Source organism: Petromyzon marinus, chromosome 20, assembly GCF_048934315.1.
Source record: "Petromyzon marinus isolate PM22_M1 ecotype Great Lakes invasive population chromosome 20, UKy_Petmar_22M1.pri1.0, whole genome shotgun sequence".
NCBI classification, from domain to species: domain Eukaryota; kingdom Metazoa; phylum Chordata; class Hyperoartia; order Petromyzontiformes; family Petromyzontidae; genus Petromyzon; species Petromyzon marinus.
The window spans coordinates 1669612-1685017 of NC_133686.1; the positions used below are offsets into that span (position 1 = coordinate 1669612).

At 56.3% G+C, this 15406-nt stretch overlaps 1 protein-coding gene across 1 annotated transcript in view; it reads left to right on the plus strand.

The window, feature by feature from the left end:
* LOC116944245 (large neutral amino acids transporter small subunit 2-like) overlaps nucleotides 1-15406 on the plus strand; it is a 40446-nt gene that overhangs the window by 11200 nt on the left and 13840 nt on the right. Inside the window, exons 4-6 of the mRNA XM_032957760.2 lie at nucleotides 10572-10697; nucleotides 13938-14091; nucleotides 15007-15130. Coding sequence (XP_032813651.2) covers nucleotides 10572-10697; nucleotides 13938-14091; nucleotides 15007-15130 — 404 coding nt within the window. The remainder of the gene's footprint in view (nucleotides 1-10571; nucleotides 10698-13937; nucleotides 14092-15006; nucleotides 15131-15406) is intronic.

Genomic DNA, 15406 nt, shown 5'->3' on the forward strand with positions numbered 1-15406 from the left:
TATCAGTTAAAAAGTTAAAGGCGCAGCCCCGCAATTGCCTGCTCACGCCACTGCTGGCGGAAGAGGCGAGGTGGTATTTTGTCTCCTCTTCCGGGCCGGCCCAGACGTCATGGGGGAGACGTCTTGGGGGAGACGTCTTGGGGGAGACGTCTTGGGGGAGACGTCTTGGGGGAGACGTCTTGGGGGAGACGTCTTGGGGGAGACGTCTTGGGGGAGACGTCTTGGGGGAGACGTCTTGGGGGAGACGTCTTGGGGGAGACGTCTTGGGGGAGACGGCGTTGTACCCACATCTCTACTCCCACCGCAGTTGACCCGCGTCAAGGGTTTCCCATAGAGCTGGGCCCTCCCGGGGGAGAAGGTGGTGCAGAGAGGTTGGGGACTGATTTCAATCTGTTCCTTCTGGGCTCTCTCCCGGCTGCTCCCGTTTCCCCTGCACGTGTGCGCACACTCATGAATTGGCTGTAAACATCTTAATATGTCGAGGAGCGCGGAGATTGGGCAGGTTATTGGTAGCACCAGTTCGTTCCCTTGCAGCAGCTGCTGACTTCACTGCTTGCACCCCCCTCCCCCCCGCATCTCCCATTATCACGATTAGCTACGTACGGTGCGAAAGAAGTTCTACACACGTACCGTGTTGCACTGTAAACATGACTGAAACGTTCCCTTATTTAGAAAACTCCCGCTATGATTACATTTCGTCCTGGGACACGGAACTGATCGTAGCTATCATGATAACGACTCCTACGACCGCGCCGAGCGATGTAAACTCTCTCCGCCTGGCTCGCCAGCCCCAGCGTGGTGACTATTGTCATGGGTGTTCGGTCGACTGGGGGAGCTGGGAGGAGAGCTGTGGGGGGTGGGGGGGAGACGGATTGCATGGGACCCGATGTCTTAAGGGGAAGGAGGCGGGGGTCCTTGCCTGCAAGATCTGGCCACAGCCTGGCTCCGCTTGATAAGGCGACTTATAATTAGTAACAAGAGCCGGACCGTGAGGTGCTGCACAAAATGAGAATCTGTTTGCGCAATCCTCAAGCAAACAACCCATCCCCGCCGCCGTAACACCCCACAGCCCATCAACACAAAGACAAAGATCCCCGGGGTAGCCTCGAACTGACGCTTGGGCAAGTGCTGTTAGCGAGCAGCACCTATGAAGGCCGGCACGGCACACGAGTGGGTGGGTGGCCAGCACCACGCCTGGCCGCCTTTGTATCCCTAGTGGCGATGTTTACACATCGCACCAGATACTCATTTGAGGCCGAGTCGACCGAGGGGAGGCCCAAGACCGGTTCAGATAATCGTTGCTGGTGTTGGCCGTGAGCGGGAATCGAACCCGTGTTGCCGAGTTAGTAGCGCAGCGCGCTAAACGCGTAAACACATACCTTGGTGACGTAATCACACTTACACCCACAAAAACACACTTAAGCACGCATATCCATAAAGACAACATGCACACACGCCCATAAACAAAATTACATACGCACTCAACTACACATACATACACATCGGGTCACAAACAGCAGTAACAATAAAACACCCACTCCCCACTTCCCCCTCCAACACAACCAGTTGTTATGGCAGAGCCTGAGACTCTGCAGCTCGTAGTGACACCCAGAGATAACTTCTGATTGGCTGAGCCTTCTGGATAGCAGAGCTTCTACTGGGCACTGAATGTTCTTGAGTGAGTGCGTGTGTGTCTGTGTGTGTGTTGTTGTGTGTCTCTGTGTGTCTGTGCGGGGAGCGGTAGTGTAGCGGGGAGCGGTAGTGGAGCGGTTAGCGCGCTGCGCTTTGAACCGGGTCACCCGAGTTCGATTCCCGCTCACGGCCAACACCAGTGACGATTATCTGAACCGGTCTCGGGCCTCCCCTAGGTCGACTCGACCTCAAATGAGTACCCGGTGCAGTGTGTAAACATCGCCACTGGGGAGACAAAGGCGGCCGCGCGTGGTGCTGACCACCCACCCTCTTGTGTGCCGTGTCGGCCTTCATAGGTGCTCACTAACAGCACTTGCCCCAACTGCCTGGGACAGGCTACACGGCGAGTGTTTGTCTTTGTGTGTTGGGCACTGTGTGGTTTGTACAAGGCAGTCGAGCCATGTGTTTATCTACGGCTTGTGCATCACCCTATACTAAGTATGTAAGTACGGACGTTCGTGTGTGTGTGCAGCATGTGTATGTTTGTTGAATTGCTTTCTCACCCTACGTGGCTAACCGTGTTTATCAGAGATGCGGGGGACGGATAACAAACTGAACACAAAAAGCATTTCTAGAGAGATGAGTTTTCAATCTAGATGCTTGTGCGTGTGTGTGCATTCCCATCGGTGAGCTCCTCATGTGACATGCCCAGCCACCGCTTTCCCAAGTAGCTTTTGTTTGGCCGGATAGAGAGGGCTTAACGGGCGCGGCACGGGTTCGAGAAGAAATTGATGCGGTACAGGAGGATGTGGAGTTGAGTGGACTTGCCGATGACTGGTACCAGCGGTGTCAAGAGGAGGCTCGTGAAGGACGCAGCTACTGCTACTGGGCAGTTGGAGGCAGTCGCCCTCCAACAACAACAAAGCGCAGAGGAGCGACACTCACAACAACGAGCGGAGCGCCGGGCGGTTAAAACACAGAGTTGGCACAGTAGGGGGTACAGGTGGTGCATCTGCTAGTTCGAATCCAGTTCGCGGCCAAGACCAGTGAAGATTATCAGAATCGGTCCTGGGCATCCCCTAGGTCGACTCGGCCTCAAATGAATACCCGGTGCAGTGTATAAACATCGTCACTGGGGAGACAAAAGCGGCCAGGCGTGGTGTTGGCCACCCACTCTCTCGTGTGCCATCCTGGCCTTCATAGGTGCTCGCTAACAGCACTTGCCCCAATAGTCTGTTAAAGCTATACGGGGGATCTTTGTCTTTGTAAGTGTGGGGAGCGGTGGCACAGTGGTTAGCTGCGATGCGCTACGAACCCGCCGACCCGAGTTCGATTCCCGCTCACGGCCACCCAATAACAGCGACGATTATCAGGCTCCACGGGACGGGTTTAGAACGTGGCCGTTTTTTTTTTTAAATGCATATCGCACTCCTCTGACCTTTCCAGAGACTTTAAATATCCCGAGTTCCGCTTTGCCACGTGCTCGCTTGATCCCTTACCTCCACACTCGAATAAAACCCGTCGCTCATTTGCCCTGGTGAAGGACACGACAATAATCACAACAACAACACCGCAATTTATCTCTCGCGCACAATATTTCACAATGGCCCTTATTTGATAGCACGTATTATCCTTACATGGCCTTCACCTAAGAAGAAGCAAATTTGTTTAATGTGCCTTGTTCATAGCGAATCACAACCGCTGTGGTTGCAATGTGTATACGTTGAGCTTATTTGTAATGTGTATACGTTGAACTTATTTCGCACCGTGCGCAGCCAGCCGTGCTTGTATTTATTGTTTGTTTGAACTAACCCTGCGCCTGGAGTGCCACAACAACATTAGCGTTGACTAAACCCCCGCGAGACTCTGAACAATGCCTGTCGCAGCAGCAGCAGCAGCTGTGCGCCCAGTAAGGAGAAACAGCATGTGCCCGGTAGCAGCGACAGAATGCACCCCCTTAGCAACAACATTCAAGTGATGTTGGCCTATGAAGGCCGGAACGGCATACGTGGAGCTGGGTGGCCAGCACCATGCCCGGCCGCCTTTGCCTCCACAGTGGCGATATTTGCACATGGCATCGGGTCGTCATTTGAGTTAACCTTGGGGGATGCCCAGGGCCGGTTCAGATAATCGCCGCTGGTTTGGGCCGTGAACGGGAATCGAACTCGGGTCGCCGGATTAGCCGCTGCGCCAACCCGCTCCCCACCAAAGCCATAGTAGCTTCCACGCACCTCTCCCTTCCCCATCTCTCTCATCATCGTGTCCATACCTCACCTCTCACTCTCCCTCGCTCTCACGCTCTCCAGCTCTGCACCACTCTCTCTCCCTAATCTCGGCGTTTGTAATTCAGCAACATTGCCCCGGCGCGCGCGTTGAGGACTCGTCAATGGGCTACGCCTGGGCCCTTAACCCGACTGCAGAAACCAATTCGCAGCACGCGAAGCGGCTAATGGAATGTCCACTTGGCCTGCCTGGAGCGTGCGCAGACAATGCAATTAACTATTTTACTATACTACAACTATTTTTTTTATTTTAACCAGGTAAGGCCTCACTGATCTGTGCAGCTCTTATTCAGAAGCGACCTGGCCACAATTGATAGCTCAACGAAGTGGCTCTTAAACGCGTGATGTTAATTAAAAATGTGGAAGGGGAAAAAAAAATCGGGACCCGGAGAAAAATCCACACGACCACGGGGAGAGAGAGACACGCAAACTCCAAATGTACAGCAGCAGGCGTCAGGGTCTGATCAGACCCACGACCTCCTTGTACACGCATCACATCGTTATCCTCAAATGGCCTAAACCACGGGGGTTCCATCCATCGAGCGGCTCACGCGAGATCCGTGGGAACGGTGCGGTCAGCGGTCGTGATTATGGGGAGGGGGGGGGTTTAAAAAAAAATATTCGCGATGTCATCTCAGGAGAGCGCGAAAGGACAGGGCGATATTACTGTTTCAAATCCTTATCCATCCTCCGCGTTCTGTGTGTGATGGTGGTGGGGGGGCACTGGTGGGGGAGTGGGTGGGGCTGGTGGGGGGTGGCGGGTAGGATGATAAGGGGGAGGAGGGTGGAGGCTGGTGGTGATGTAATCGTAGTAATAACATTCTCTTGCTTAGGGCAGCAATTTGTAATGAAGGAGTTACGGTTCGGGTTGCAGGGGTTGAGGGAGGGTATTGTGTTTGTGCATTGTCTTCTCGACCATCTGTCTGGGCTCTGCGGTGGTGAGATGTTAACTTCCTCGCCTGGTATACGTGAGGCCGTGGGTTCGATCACAATCCTGACGTCTGTGTAGATTTGGCGTTTGCCTCTATCTCTCTCTCTCTCCCTGTGATCGCGTGGATTTTTTTTCATTCCGGGTCCTCCGGTTTTTCCCCCTTTCGCATTAAGAATCGACGTGACGCGTTCAGAGCGTGTGGCAGCTACAAAAGTCCACGCGATGATGAGCCGCCGCCGCCGCCGCCGCCATCAGTTTGGGCCATCGTTTGTGATAGCCGGATCGCTTCTGAACAATAACTTAACGCCAGCTGCCCAGCAGTGCCTTACCTGGTAGCAATATATACATAAGATTGTTCGTAGTTTAGTCTACGCGCCATCGGCAATGGGAGGGGGGGGGGACAAGCCTTGGGGGGGGGGGGGGTAGATTTTGCCAGGCGTCTGTGAATGCGGTGGGCAAGCAGCGTAGTTCCAGACGGCACGGGGCTGGGGGCGGGGCTGGGAGGAATCCCCCCGCCCCCCCCACACCACCACCACACAGAGATGCTATTCTGGTTGTTGTTGTTGTTTCACGTGGCGCCTCCTGCCACTTGCAGGCTGCGGTCGCGTTGTGCCGCGCGGGGACAGCTGCCGGCGGGGGTGCCCCCCCCCCCACCGCCCCCACTGCCCTCGACTGAGGCTGCCTGCCCACTGGTTGCGGCTGAGATTGTGAGATGCAAGGCGTTCTCTCAACACCCACTCGTTAAAAACAAATGTCGCCCGTATAGCCTGCAAGGGACTGTTGGGGAAAGTGCTGTTAGCGAGCAGCACCTGTGATGGCTGGCACGGTACACGATGGTGTGGGTGGCCTGCACCACGCCCGGCCGCCTTTGTCTCCCCCGTGGTGATATTTACACACCAGGTACTCATTTGAGGCTGAGTTGACCCGGGGGAGGCCCAAGACCGGTTCGGATAATCGTCACTGGTGTTGGTCGTGAGCGGGAATCAAACTCGGGTCACCCGGTTCAAAGCGCAGCGCGCTAACCGCTCCACTACCGCTCCTCAAATACCCACCCATACATATGTAGAGATGCATGTACGCGCATAGAGACCATACATATACTCGCATAGATCCATACATAGACATACAGACCCAAAGACTTGCACACACCCACAGAACCCACAGAATGCACCCAAAGCCTCACCCCATAGACCCGTAGACTCGCACATACGGCCATACTCAAATAGAGACCCATAGATTTACAGACACCATAGACTCACCCATGTACTCGCGCGCACACACACACAGCCATAGCCTCGCATAGAAGACCCCCAGACGAACATGAGTCTCTGTGGTCTAGCTACGGCAGGGCGTGGGTTGGGAGGGGGTCGTTGAGTGCAGAGTTCTTGGAGCAGACACAAAACATGTTGACGGGACAGTGTGCATCTCAGCCGCCACCACATCCATCTTCGCCCCCCCCCCCGCCACCACCTGGGTATTTCTGGTCAGCAGAGACGCACAAACACAGGGCACAGAGTTGCCGTCGAGGGAGGGGGGGGGAGGAGCAGAGGGGGGCAGGATGAGAGAGGGAGATTCGGAGACGGGGGAGAATGAATGAGAGACGGAGGAGCGTGGTGGTGGGTGCGTAGTTACGACTCCCACGTTATTTCGAGTCGTGCTCCATGATGACGCCGTTGATTTTGCGCCGATTTCTGTTCACTTTGTAATTGGATCGTTGATGTCGTTGTTGCTTTTTTCACTTCCGGTGAACACGAGTCGTCACGCGCTCTCTTTCTCTCGCTCTCTCTCGAACGGAGTTCGCCTCTTCATGTGAACGTTCCTCCCTCTCCGTGGCAGGGTGTGAGGGTGCTGCCCCCTCCCCCCCCCCCCTCAAAGTTAATGGACCAGAAGTCACTTGGGATGGCGCCATCTCGGCAGTAGTTCTGCGTTATCCGCTTGCGCAGCGTGGGGTGGAGGTGGTGTGAATTACGGTGTTACTCGAGCCGATGTGACGTGCACTGCACACGTGGACATCCGTGCCGACCGGCGAGTCCCTCGGTTTGACGCGAAAGATTCGTTCCTGAAAAGTGCCGCGTGAGACGGGAACGATCGCCCAACGAATGACGTAACGGCTCTTTAACATTTTTTTTGGCGATAATGCGATTTCCCGCGTGCGACGCCACGCGCGGGACAAGTGCCCGAGGTGGGTACGCCGCTGCGTCACCGTTTCAGCCGCTCGGCTCAAACTCGCCGAGCGCCCGGGAGCGAAGTGGTGACGTCGCGCACGCTCCGAGTTGTGCGAAAGGTGTCCCCTCGCGGCGGCAGAAGAAAGCACCGCGACACGTTTCAGCGACGACCTTTGCCCGCACGGGCAGCCCTCGCTCAGCGCTCGGGATGCGTTCCTGGAGAAGCGAGCAGGGTGGTAGTGTATCAGTTAGCGCTACGAACCTGGTTCGAGTCCCGCTCACAGCCAACACCAGTGGCGATTATTTGAATCGATCCTGGGCCTCCCCTTGGTCGATTCGGCCTCAAATGAGTGCCTGGTGCAGCGTGTAAGTAAACATCGCCCACTGGGGAGACAAAGGCGGTCCGGCGTGGTGCTGGCCACCCACCCCCTCGTGTGCCGTTCCAGGCTTCATGGGTGCTCGCTCATAGCACTTGCCCCAGCGGTATGTACAGGTTATACGGGGGGTCTTTGTCTTGTATAAATGTACATGACGCACTGTGTACGTTGTGTCACGTGCTTTTGCGGGCCACCACTCTGCTGGCGGCAGCCTGTGCCGGCGAGCAGTTGCAGGGCTGCTCCTTTGCTCCGCGTGCAGCGCACAGCCTGTACCACGCGCGTGCGCTGGGAGCGTGGGACCCGGGCGACAGGAAGAGGGCGATCCCTTTGTTGTCTCTGTCCCTTTGTTGTCTCTGTCCCTTTGTTGTCTCTGTCCCTTTGTTGTCTCTGTCCCTTTGTTGTCTCTGTCCCTTTGTTGTCTCTGTCCCTTTGTTGTCTCTGTCCCTTTGTTGTCTCTGTCCCTTTGCTGTCTCTGTCCCTTTGTTGTCTCTGTCCCTTTGCTGTCTCTGTCCCTTTGTTGTCTCTGTCCCTTTGTTGTCTCTGTCCCTTTGTTGTCTCTGTCCCTTTGCTGTCTCTGTCCCTTTGTTGTCTCTGTCCCTTTGTTGTCTCTGTCCTTTTGCTGTCTCTGTCCCTTTGTTGTCTCTGTCCCTTTGTTGTCTCTGTCCCTTTGTTGTCTCTGTCCCTTTGTTGTCTCTGTCCCTTTGCTGTCTCTGTCCCTTTGCTGTCTCTGTCCCTTTGTTGTCTCTGTCCCTTTGCTGTCTCTGTCCCTTTGTTGTCTCTGTCCCTTTGTTGTCTCTGTCCCTTTGCTGTCTCTGTCCCTTTGCTGTCTCTGTCCCTTTGCTGTCTCTGTCCCTTTGTTGTCTCTGTCCCTTTGTTGTCTCTGTCCCTTTGTTGTCTCTGTCCCTTTGCTGTCTGTCCCTTTGTTGTCTCTGTCCTTTTGTTGTCTCTGTCCCTTTGCTGTCTCTGTCCCTTTGTTGTCTCTGTCCCTTTGTTGTCTCTGTCCCTTTGCTGTCTCTGTCCCTTTGTTGTCTCTGTCCCTTTGTTGTCTCTGTCCCTTTGTTGTCTCTGTCCCTTTGCTGTCTCTGTCCCTTTGCTGTCTCTGTCCCTTTGTTGTCTCTGTCCCTTTGCTGTCTCTGTCCCTTTGCTGTCTCTGTCCCTTTGTTGTCTCTGTCCTTTTGTTGTCTCTGTCCCTTTGCTGTCTCTGTCCCTTTGTTGTCTCTGTCCCTTTGTTGTCTCTGTCCCTTTGCTGTCTCTGTCCCTTTGTTGTCTCTGTCCCTTTGCTGTCTCTGTCCCTTTGCTGTCTCTGTCCCTTTGCTGTCTCTGTCCCTTTGCTGTCTCTGTCCCTTTGTTGTCTCTGTCCCTTTGTTCCCCCCCCCCACACCACCGCCCCTCCCCCCGAGTCTGCGCTAAAACAATGGGACCAGTCCATCCCTCCCTCCCGATCTCAGGGATATCACTTCACACAACCCACCACAACAACAACCCACCACAACAACAACAACCCACCACAACAACAACAACCCACCACAACAACAACAACAACCCACCACAACAATCCACAACAACAATCCACCACAACCCACAACAACAACACACAACAACAAACAAACAACCACCAACACACAACAACAAACAACCACCAACACACAACAAACAACCACCAACACACAACAACAAACAACCACCAACACACAAAACACAACAAACAAACAACCACCAACACACAACAACAAACAACCACCAACACACAACAACACACAACCACCAACACACAACAACAAACAACCACCAACCCACAACAACAAACAAACAACCACCAACACACAACCACCAACACAACAACAAACAACCACCAACCCACAACAACAAACAAACAACCACCAACACACAACAACACACAACCACCAACACAACAACAAACAACCACCAACCCACAACAACAAACAAACAACCACCAACCCACAACAACAAACAAACAACCACCAACACACAACAACAAACAACCACCAACACACAACAACAAACAACCACCAACACACAACAACAACAAACAACCACCAACACACAACACACAACAACAACAACAAACAACCACCAACACACAACACACAACAACAACAACAACAAACAACCACCAACACACAACACACAACAACAACAACAAACAACCACCAACACACAACACACAACAACAACAACAACAACAAACAACCACCAACACACAACAACAACAAACAACCACCAACACACAACACACAACAACAACAACAACAACAAACAACCACCAACACACAACAACAACAAACAACCACCAACACACAACAACAACAACAACAAACAACCACCAACACACAACACACAACAACAACAACAAACAACCACCAACACACAACACACAACAACAACAACAACAACAAACAACCACCAACACACAACAACAACAAACAACCACCAACACACAACACACAACAACAACAACAACAACAAACAACCACCAACACACAACAACAACAAACAACCACACACACACAAACACACAACAACAACAAACAACCACCGGAGCAGCCGCCGTTCGCCACTTAAGCGTCGGCGACGTCGCCACGGCGCTTGTGCCAGGCTGGGTGCACTTTGAGGCCATCGTGGCGAAATGTCGGGAGGAGGCTCGCCGCTGACCGGAGGAGGCTTGCGGGTGTGGCACTTGCCCCAAACACTCTGAGAGGCTACGCGGGGGACCTTTGTCTTTGCGTGTGTCACTCACCCAGCTTGTGGCCCTCTTTGTGAGTCGCACCCTTAATCAGATGTCACGGAGGTGCCAGTCCTCGCACGCGGGCGGGGAGCGAGTGGACCGCGCGCCACCTGCTCCCGTGCGCCGGAGCGGTGGCGCGGCGATTAGCGCAACCCCGCGCTGGGGGCCACCAGCACCGGTGACTATTGTTTTAACCGGTCCCTCACCCCCCCACCCCCCCCCCCCTTCTCCCCCCAAGGTCGACTCGGCCTTGCTGGTGCGGTGTGTTGTCAACGTCGGCACTGGCGAGACAAAGGTGGCCTGACGCGGTGCAGGCCACAAACCCCCCCGTGTGCCGTGCCGGTCTTCTGCAGGTGCTGCTCGCTAACGTCGCTTGCCCCATCGGTCTGTTAAAGGTGACGCGGTGGGGGGTGCTTCTTTGTCGTTGGCCTTGCCCAGTGCTGCTGACGTGGGTGAACTGCTCGAGCGTGCGCTGGGCCACGTGCGTGCAGGACGTGTTCACCGGGGGCAAGCTGCTCGCCCTCGCGCTCATCATCGTCATGGGCTTCGTGCAGATCTGCAGAGGTACCGCTCGTTCGGTCGCTCGGTCACTTACTCGCGCACTCGATCAATTCCTCAAGTCGCCCGTTCGGCCACTCGGTCATCCGTTCACTCGCTTGCTCATGCTCGGTTGCTCGCTCGCTCGCTCGCTTGCTCAGTCACTCGCTCAGTCACTCGCTCAGTCACTCGTTCAATCGGTCACTTGCTCGATCGCTCACTCGCTCATTCCTGCCTCCGTTACTCACTCACTGCTCCACTCACCCACCCGTCGCATCGCTAGTCCAGCGTGTGGACCGTCACACCTCCGTACCCCCCCCCCACCCCACCCGGGGGTTGTGCGATGGTGTGACCGGTGATTTAAAATAATTAAATTAAAGTAAAAACCCATGAACCCCACCTTTGCGGCAAATCGGCGAGATTTGGGGCAAAGGACCTTCTTGATGTGCTGCGAAGAAGGTCACGGGCCACGCTTACCCGCAAACGTCGCATATTATATTTATATATATATATATTTCTACAGCCGCTAAAAGCTCTCAAATACCGCCCACTAATTACTTGCGCCGGTTTATCCCGGCGATTATCGTGGGCCCCCACCGCCCACGGGGCCCTCCCGGCCGTGCCGTGGAGATTTCCAGGAACCGTCGCCCCATGCCGAATATTTCTGGAATGCGACTTCTCGCATTCGGCTTTGGTGATGAGTGCTGGCCGGTTGGGGGGGGGGGGGTGACCTCGGTGACCCCCAGCATTAGGGGATTAATCGGGAGTTTAAAAGAGGAGCACTGGGTTTGGTGTCACTGGGGGCAATCAAACGCCAAATCTCAAGGTTCTTTTTGTCCAAGAGGGTCCTGCCAACGGCGGTGTATTAATTGTCAGCTTGCGGAGAATGTGTCGTCGTCTTTGTTGTGCGTGGGGCAAGCGCGCTGCACTAAGAACCCAGCAACCGGAGTTCGGGGCGCGTTCAGCATGATAACGTGGGAGGCGTGTTCCACGTTCTAACAATGTGCATTCTGCTTCACAATGGTGCACGTCATAACGGGGAGGCGTGTTCCACATTGTGCGGCGATCCGACCCAAACGACATCAACAACAAAAAATCGTCAACGGTGAATCGTGACATTGGTCGTGAAAGGGGCGCCGCGTGTCAAAGGTCGTGGCCGCGGGGGCCCCTGGGCCGGCCGCGGGGGCCCCTGGGCCGGCCGTGGCGCGGCCAGAAGGGGCCGGCGCTGGCCTGCAGTCGGGGATTTGCAACGGAGCGGCAGCCGAGGGATGGAACGCGGCGGCCGGGAGGGACGTCCACCGTGGAGGGAGGTGGAGGGACGCTGAACTCGGTTCCTGTGCACGCGCTGGCGTGGATCGCTGCGGCGATGGCTCGCGGGGAGGGAGGCCCCGACCCGGTGGTGGATTGGCCCGTGGTTGATGGCGGCGGCGATGTTGTTAACCGCGGTTTGCTGGCGCGCGCAGTGCACGCGACTCACGCCGCACGTCACGGTCGTGCCGCTGCTGGAGGTGGATTGGAACACTTCTGACGGCGGTGGTCTGAGCGTGGCGTTGCAGGGCTGCACCTTTACCCGTGTCTCGTCGTCCAGGTCTGGATCGCAGCGTGTACCCGCACTGTCATAACTCTCCCACCGCTGCCAACCGCTGCAGGAGGGGGGGGGGGGTGGGCTGGCGGACGTTAGGAATGTGGCGCTTTTGAAGAGATTACGTGAAAATCCGCAGCTTAATTAAACCTCAGCAGACTGTGAAATACGTCGATCACATGTCCGAGGTCACGGGGGGGTCGCGCCTCCCTCCACACAGCCCCCGGTCTCCACCCGCACTCTCGTTGGCGTGTTCTAGGCGTGTCGGTTCACACGGTCAAGTGCACGTTCGCACGCCGCACTCTCCCGGTCACTTGCGCGCTCGCAAATTAACTCGGCGCTGGATCGCACTCGCTCGCAGCATTGCGCACAAACTCGCTCAAAGATACAAAGACAAAGGTCCGCTGTATAGCCTTAGGACTATTGGGGCAAGTGGCACCTACGAAGGCCGGCGCGGCACACGAGGGGGTGGGTGGCCAGCACCGCGCCCGACCGCCTTTGTCTCCCCAGTGCCGATGTTTACTCACCGCACCAGATACTCATTTGAGTCCGAGTCGACATTGGGGAGGCCCAGAACCGGTTCGGACAATCGTCCACTGGTGTTGGCCGTGGGCGTGAATCGAACCCGCATGTGTGGGTTCGTATCGCAGCAGCGCCCTGCCCACTCCGCCGCCGTGCTTCACGCTATCCCTACCACGCACCCGCACGCTCGCCCTCGCTTCAGAGCGGCGCCCACCGTGCTCTGTGTAAACATTCGCATGGACGACGATGGTTGCGTGCGCCGGCGTGGCCACCGCGGTGCCGCTATTCCGCTCCCAGCGAGCCCCCTCCGACTCCGCTCCCTCGCCGCGTCCGTTGCTCTTTTAGGCCATTGTTCTCCGAGTTTGCTGCGTCAAACCTGATTTCCCACACACCCCACCTCCCCCCCCCCCCCCACCGGTTCCGCGCCAGTCTGTTGCATGCATCGTTGACGGTGGTGGTGTCGTCGTCATTTTGGCCGGGAGCGCTAGCGGTTGGCGCCGCTGCGCTCCCAAACCCCCGGAGGCCACGAAACGGCGGCGTGGCGGCACCGTGAGACGTGGCCGTGTGTGTGTGCGTGTGTGTGCCTCAAGGTGCACATGGCCTGGCACAAGCGTCGTGGTGACGTCACCGCCACTTAGTGGCGAATGGCGGTGCGTGTGTGTATGCGTGTGTGTGCGTGTGTGGGAGCGGTCGACTCAGCCTTTAAATGCGTACCTGGTGCGGTGTGTAAAAACATCGCCACTGGGGAGACGAAGGCGGCCGGGCGTGGGGGGTTCGCCACTCACCCCTCCCCCCCCCCCCCCCCCCGGTACTTTCCCCAAAGGTCTGTTGAGGTGACGCGGGCGCTGGTTGTGTGGTGTTGTGTGTGCGAGGTGACGCTGGTTGTGTGGTGTTGTGTGTGCGAGGTGACGCTGGTTGTGTGGTGTTGTGTGTGCGAGGTGACGCTGGTTGTGTGGTGTTGCGTGTGCGAGGTGACGCTGGTTGTGTGGTGTTGCGTGTGCGAGGTGACGCTGGTTGTGTGCTGTTGCGTGTGCGAGGTGACGCTGGTTGTGTGCTGTTGTGTGTGCGAGGTGACGCTGGTTGTGTGGTGTTGTGTGTGCGAAGTGACGCTGGTTGTGTGTGCGAGGTGACGCTGGTTGTGTGGTGTTGCGTGTGTGAGCCAGGCCACTACCACTGGCTGGAGCCCCAGAACGCGTTCCGTGCGTGGCAGGAGCCCACGGTGGGGCTCGTCGCCCTCGCCTTCCTGCAGGGATCCTTCGCCTACGGGGGGTGGAACTTCCTCAACTACGTCACCGAGGAGCTCGTCGACCCCTACAGGTTGGCGTGAACCCCCCCCCACCCCACCCCCTGCAGATCAGCGTGACCCCTCCCCTGACAGGACGGTCACCCTCCCCTACAGGTCATTGTGACATACCCTACAGGTAAACATGACCTCCACCCTACAGGTAAACATGACCCCCACCCTAGAGGGCAACATGACCCCCACCCTAGAGGTCAACGTGACCCCCCCCCTACAGGTCAGTGTGACCCCCCCACCGCCCCGACAGGTCAACATCACACCCCCCCCCCCCCCCCCCCACAAAGATCAATGTAACTCTGTACACGCCCTACCCCTCAACCCACCCAAATGTCACTTGGCTGAGCAACAATGGGAGAAAGGCTCCCCCACTGTGCGGAAGTGGATAACGTGGAGCTACCGCCGAGATGCATTCGGGTCATCTTCCCCCCCCCCCGCTCCTCCGGTGTGAGAGGGTGCCACTCTCACACCAGCCCTTTGGATGTTGTGGACAGTAAAATTAAATTGGTCAACATGTGGCGTCTTTATGGCACAAATCTTGAACCCACGAGAGGGAAGGGAGTCGAGGGTGTGCGATGTGCGGAGAGAGAAAGGGGAGAAGGAAGAGCGAGGAGAGGAGAGGGAATGGGAGATGAGAGGTGTCGGGTAGAGACGGAGTGGAGAAAAGGGAGCAAGGGGGGATCAGGGGAGGAGAGGGAGGGGAGAGAGGCTGCGTCACGGCCTCCACCCTGCCGCTGCTGCTGCTGCTGCACGGAGGTGGAGCGGCGTCTGATTTCACAGCGGGAGGGGAGAGGGGAGGGGTTCAGAGTGGGGGTGGCCACGCACAGAAGTCACGTGGTTTATGGGAGCCTATCCGTGCGAACGAGTAGAAAATTATTTCACGCCGTACGTAGCCCACCGTTCTCCCGCCCTCTGCTCCCCCCCCCCCCCCGCAGGAATCTCCCGCGTGCCATCTTCATCTCCATCCCGCTCGTCACCTTCGTCTACGTGTTCGCCAACATCGCCTACGTCACCGCTATGTCGCCTGAAGAACTCCTCAGCTCCAACGCCGTCGCCGTGGTGAGGCCCCGCCCACGATGCGAGATGTTAACTACCTCGCCTGGTATGCAGGAGGTCGCGGACTTGTTTATGGAGGTTTGCTTCTCTCTCTCTCCATCCGTGGTGGTTGCGTGGAATTTTCTACGATTTTCTTTGGTTTTTTTCCCTCCACATTTAGAATCCACAACACACGTTTAGAGAGTATTTGGCTGCTCTATATGTCCACGTGATTGTTCACTTCGTTGAGCTATAATTTGTGGCCAGGTTGCTTCTCTAAAATAGCTATATGGCTCAGTG